General features: G+C 40.5%; 1 protein-coding gene across 1 annotated transcript; it reads left to right on the top strand.

Annotated features, from left to right (window-relative positions):
* Positions 1-515: 515 nt before the first annotated feature.
* LOC139709013 (uncharacterized) lies at positions 516-3,533 on the top strand. The gene has a single exon (XM_071620980.1). It carries the CDS (start codon positions 516-518, stop codon positions 3,531-3,533), a length of 3,018 nt encoding a protein of 1,005 aa, XP_071477081.1.
* Positions 3,534-6,278: the final 2,745 nt, after the last annotated feature.

Raw genomic sequence — 6,278 nt, 5'->3', positions numbered from 1 at the left:
TCAACCTAAGAACGGAAAGGAAAGGAGTCCTTTTCTCTGAGAGAGTGACTGTGAAGGAAGAAATTATCCCCTCAAGGGTAATTAAGGTCATGGAAGCAGACTTTCTCCCAGACAGTCATGAAAAGCCATACTCACAAAACGACAAGAAGTTCTTGAAGGTTATGGGAGAAGGCATTCACGTCACAGAGACAGGTCAATATGAAATGCCATTACCATTCAAGATGGATGATCCGGAATTGCCCAACAATCAGCTCCAGGCTGAAAAGAGACTAGAGAGTCTGAGAAGGAGGTTTTCCAGAGACGTCGTATACCATGCTGAGTAAACGAAGGTCATTGATTCTCTTATCGCCAATGACTATGCTGAGTTCATTCCAAATCCTACACTCTACGAGAAGTCTAGATGGTACATCCCCCACCATGGTGTACAAGAACCGAATAAACTGAGGGTAGTATTTGACTGCAGTGCCCAGTATAAGGATGAGTCTCTCAACAAGCACCTGATGACAGGACCAGACATGACAAACACACTCATTGGGGTCCTGAGCAGATTTAGACTGGAGAGAGTGGCCTTCATGTGCGATGTTAAAGAAATGTTTCATCAATTTCGAGTGAACGAAGAACATCGAGACTATCTGAGATTTCTCTGGTGGCCCAATGGAGAGTATCAGCATCCTGTTCAGCACTGCAGAATGAAAGTTCACCTTTTTGGTGCCGCATCATCTCCGGGTTGTGCGAATTATGGACTCAAGAAGATTGCATCAGATAATGCAGATAAGTTTGGTCATGACGTTGCAAGATTCATCCATAATAACTTTTATGTAGATGATGGCCTACTTTCTGTTCCCACGTCAGCAGAAGCTATTGATATGATTGCACGAACTAAGAAGACATGCAATGCAGGAAAGTTGCATCTACATAAGTTTGTCTCGAACTCGAGAGAAGTTATGCAGGCAGTACCTGTGACAGATCGAGCCAAAGCTGTGAAGGAACTGAATCTTCTACATGATGACCTGCCCATAGAGAGAGCCTTAGGTTTGCAGTGGTGTATTGAGTCAGACACCTTTGGATTCCGTGTCACATTTGCAGATAAGCCATGCACCAGAAGAGGTTTGCTCTCAACTGTTATGTCACTGTATGATCCACTAGGTCTCATCGCCCCAGTGACATTGAAGGGAAAACAGATCATACAGGATTTGTGCAGAGAAGGTGCATGTTGGGATGATCCACTGACAGACGAACTGCAAATGAGATGGGAAAGATGGCGTCAAGACATCATCAGTCTGGAGAACATTTCTGTGCGTAGGTGCTTCAAACCAGAAGAATTTGAAGAAGTGAAATCTGCACAGTTTCACCACTTCTCAGACGCCAGTACAGGTGGCTATGGAAACTGCAGCTATCTCAGACTAGAGGATGTTAGGGGATCAGTACACTGCTCTCTGGTGATTGGGAAGGCTCGAGTCACGCCACTCAAACGTGTAACCATCCCCAGATTGGAACTGACTGCTGCAGTAGTATCCTCTACCATAAGTTCATTTCTCGAGGAGGAATTGGGTACTCTCCAAGCTGAACATCTATTCTGGACTGATAGCAATGTAGTACTGGGCTACATCAGTAATGACGAGAAAAGATTTCATGTGTTCGTCGCAAATAGGATCAGACAGATAAGAAATCACTCGAGTCCTGATCAGTGGAATTATGTTAATTCGAAGGACAATCCAGCTGATATTGCGTCTAGAGGTGCTACAGTTGAGCAGCTAATGGCATCGGACTGGTTTGATGGCCCAAAGTTCTTATCAGATGCCAAACTACCTGAACCGGAATCAGTGTACCATGAGATATCTGAGGATGATCCAGAGGTAAAGAGGTCTCACGTAGCCACAACACAGACCAAGCCTTCTTCATTTGATCTGGAACGCTTCAATCGTTTTTCTTCATGGCATCAACTGAAGAGAGCTGTAGCTAATTGTGAACGCTATAAGACTCAACTGAGAAGGCGCTGTGAGGAGAAATCTTCAACTACCACAGAGAGAGTAATTTCACCCCGACCACTCACTGTAGATGACCTCCAAAAGGCACAAACTGAAATCATCAAACATGTACAGGAACAATGGTTTGATGAAGAAATACAAATTCTAAGGAATTTGTCATCGGATAGGGATCCATGCAGAGATGAAAGGGACCACAGACGGAGAGTTAAGAGGTCTAGTCGTCTACACAAGTTAGATCCCTTTATAGATGAAAATGGCCTTCTCAGAGTTGGAGGACGATTATGTCGTGCTGAGGGATCATTTGAGGTCAAACATCCCGTCATCCTACCCCAGAAGGGTCATGTGACTGATCTGATCATACGCCACTGCCATCAGCAAACGGCCCATCAGGGACGAGGTATTACCGTGAATCAACTCAGACTCAATGGTTTCTGGGTCATCGGTTGCAGCACAGTGGTGTCCAGGTTGATCAGAAAATGTGTGATATGCAACAAATTAAGAGGTGTAACTCAGTCACAAAAGATGTCAGATCTACCTAAAGACAGAGTAGAACCAGCCCCGCCCTTCACTTATAGTGGTATGGACTGCTTTGGACCATGGGTCATACGAGAGGGCAGAAAGGAACTTAAACGGTATGGCCTGTTATTTACATGCATGGCATCCAGGGCTGTGCATATCGAGACATTGAATTCCTTATCTACAGACGCCTTCATTAACGCCTTACGACGTTTCCTGTCAACAAGAGGGCCAGTACGTCAACTCAGGTCTGATAGAGGTACCAATTTCATTGGTGCAGAAGCAGAATTCAAACGATGGGCTCAGACGAACCACGAGAAGGTGAAGGACTTTCTGATGAGAGAGGGATGTGACTTTATCAACTTCAACTTCAACGTGCCTTCCGCCAGTCATATGGGAGGCAGTTGGGAGCGGCAGATCCGCTCAATACGACAAGCTCTGGATGGGTTGATGCATCAAGCTGGCCATCAGCTTGATGATGAGAGTCTACGGACGTTCATGTGTGAAGCTGCCGCCATAGTGAATGGGAGACCATTGACAGTCGATAACCTGTATGATCCTGGGTATCCTGAACCGATTACGCCAAATCATCTGTTGACAATGAAAACAAGGGTTCTTCTACCCCCGCCTGGACATTTCGTTCGAGAGGACTTGTATTCCAGAAAGCGCTGGAGAAGGGTTCAGCACCTGTTAAACGAGTTCTGGTGTCGCTGGAAGAAAGAGTTCTTGCAGAATCTACAGTCGCGACAGAAATGGGTGCATCCTAAACGCGAAGCCCAGGTTGGTGACATCGTGATAGTTAAAGATGAGAACACTCCGCGAAATCGGTGGTTACTCGGTAGAATCACCGAAACATTCCCTTCTGAAGATGGACTTGTGCGTAAGGTAAAGTTGGTCATCGCGGACGCTAAATTGAATAGAACTGGAAAGCGCACACAAGCTATGCAGACTCTAGAGAGACCAATACATAAACTAGTAACTTTATTGGCTCAGGAAGACCAGGAAGAATTCCCTACCAAGGAGCCATAGATGTAGTTAAGACAGTTGAAAGCAATGAAATGTTATTTATTGCTTATTTAGGGTCTGAATTTATATACTATTGCAATATGTCACAAGAAACTAAGTATGCTGAATTTGAGACGTTCAAAATATCAACCACTTTGTGTTGATTGTCAAGTAAGACTAAATATCGTTTGATGTCAGAATTTAATTTCTTTGCACTAACTAAATATTGATCAAATTTCTACATCTGAAGTCTGCCTGAAAGACTATCGAAAACTTAATGGTTCGTTTTGTTTTTATAATTGTAAATGTAAAACTGGTCTGAAAGTACAGACTAATTGATCATTTAATCTGAAAAGGGGTAAGCAAGGTCTGAAGCTCAGACTAAGAGATTGCTTGAGATAGTGACTAGTTTCAAGACTACAGATTTGATCTATGGGTATAAATTGCATTTGAAATACGAGTATACAGTGGAAAACCAGTGTAAAGAGATCTGAGATACCGCAGTGTTATTCTGGTCCTACCTCTCTATGTAATGATTTGATACATGTATAAGATATTCTTGCTATAACAGGGTAATTCGGTCCACCTAAGGACCTCGTTATATCGAGCTTCCATTGCATTTAGTATTTCTAGCAAATGAGTCACATTTGCATACTATGTACATTTGCACAAAAGGTATACCAGGTCACCGTTATAGAGGATATCAAAATGATGATTCAACTGCCTTTGTAAAAGGGCAATTGGGACGATTGTTCGACTCATGAAACGTTGATTTATGCAGAGTTAACTGTATTTGTATGCTGGATTACATAATTGATATCATGTGACAACTCAGTCTAGGATGTAAAATCTGTTTGGTATATTGCATGATACATGTATGCCAGGTCATACTCTTAATTTATCAATTTTCACGAAAGAGTAAATTAGTTACCTAATTTAAAGGAGCCATGTAAAGTTTGATCAATTTAATTATCTCGCAAATTACGAGATACGCATAATTCACAGCGCCGTCTACGGAGACTGAAATTCGTGATGTCGCAATGAACGACTCGCCCTGTTTGCAACGAGAAAATCCAGGATTATCTTGAGAATCCTGAATCCTGGTAAATCCAAAGCGACAAATATAGGCACGGAGTTTTCACTGTGCCTGCTTGTACGAGATCGATACGAGAATATACGAGAATGATAAATCACTCGGACTCGGGTTTCTACGGGAGTGAAATGGATTGGAATGAGTTGCGACGAAAGAAGACAAGATTAAATTACGACACTCCCGTAGAAACCCGAGTCCGAGTGATTTATCATTCTCGTATATTCTCGTATCGATCTCGTACAAGCAGGCACATATACTTTTAGATGAAATGTAATTATCTCGCTTGTTTAAATCAAATAATATGAGTCCATAAAGAATTGAGTTCTTATCAAACTTTAGCAAATGCATAGACATTCGTCAGCACATAAAAACTGTAATCAAAATCATACTTATAAGTTGTTTATGGAAACACGAAATGAAGTACAACTTTGTAACACTTTGTAACGGTTGTAAATTACTGTACAACTGATGTCATATTTGACAGCAGAAGTTTTCTGTATAGTAAGCAGACATTAAACTAAATAAAAGATATAAAAGATCATCTGATTTGTTTTCTATCTGTCATTAAATGTTGTTAACTCCAGGAGCAATTAAGCATTGTAAAATGTAACAATAATTCCTCAGTTAAAATACCCGAAGATTTTAGCTTTGCATAATAACTTAACAAAAGTTTTTAATGTACTTATAACTTCAACTTTATTCGTTGCATGAAATTAAATTGCTGAACCAACTAAGAAAATAAATCCGGGGCGACCGAAACCTTGTTAAAGGTAGGGGATACCTTTTACAGACCTCCCAAAATGCAGCAAAACATTAAATATGAACCTCATGGGACTTGTTTAGGCCACTGCTGAGAAATTTGGAAGTCAACAGTTATCTACAATTTGAATAATGCACAAAAGTCAATTACTCAGTAGTTCTGTGTGTCAGCCACACTTAAGCCTTTTTGTTGCAGTCTTCTGTATTTTTTATCTATATAAACTCAAATCTAAAAGTATAAGAGCTGATGTAATAACATATAGAGTGTGTGGCAAGAATGTATATGGAAATGTTTGTAAGTTTTGATGAACTTTCTTCACAAAATATACATGATGGACACACATGCAGTGCATGGGTCTGCAAAGGTAGCCTAATAATGTATACTGGAATTTACGGTGAGCCCCGAGAAGAATTCAATTCAAAATCTAACGGTCAATAAAAATGTACTGTTACCTTCCACTTTCAATGCTTTATGGGAGTTTCTAAAATGATACTCTCTTTAACATACCACTGTATTTATACAACTCTTCATTTAAGGCATGCAAATGGGATTCCCTACCTTTAAAGGTATACACAAGTATACACAACTATGAGAGGCATATACTTTGAAATTAGACGTTGAAAATATTTCTGTTCTATTATTTTTCTGTCGATTACATCTTTAGTCTGCAACATCACAATTTTCACATTCATATTCACCATCAATATGAAATCCAAATGTGGTAAAAAGAGAAACTCCGGTGATTTTAATGTACATTGACATCGACTCAAACGAATTGTGAACTGATACTGCGTGTCATGATCTTTTTCGTTAGTTTTTGTCGTACTTGTCGAAATGAAAGTATAACATCTAGAAACATGAACCAAACCTACCAACAAATTTGTTTTGCTTTTAACAAACACGACAACGACATCGA

This window comes from Diadema antillarum, unplaced genomic scaffold (genome assembly GCF_040938485.1).
Source record: "Diadema antillarum isolate AM-2024a unplaced genomic scaffold, OU_Dant_1.0 seq00001399_RagTag, whole genome shotgun sequence".
Lineage (NCBI taxonomy): Eukaryota > Metazoa > Echinodermata > Echinoidea > Diadematoida > Diadematidae > Diadema > Diadema antillarum.
This window is presented reverse-complemented; position numbering and strand designations above follow the sequence as displayed.

Bases quoted from the DNA above. Each gene is read 5' to 3' on its own strand.
- LOC139709013 (XM_071620980.1), top strand. From the start codon at position 516: ATGACAAACACACTCATTGGGGTCCTGAGCAGATTTAGACTGGAGAGA.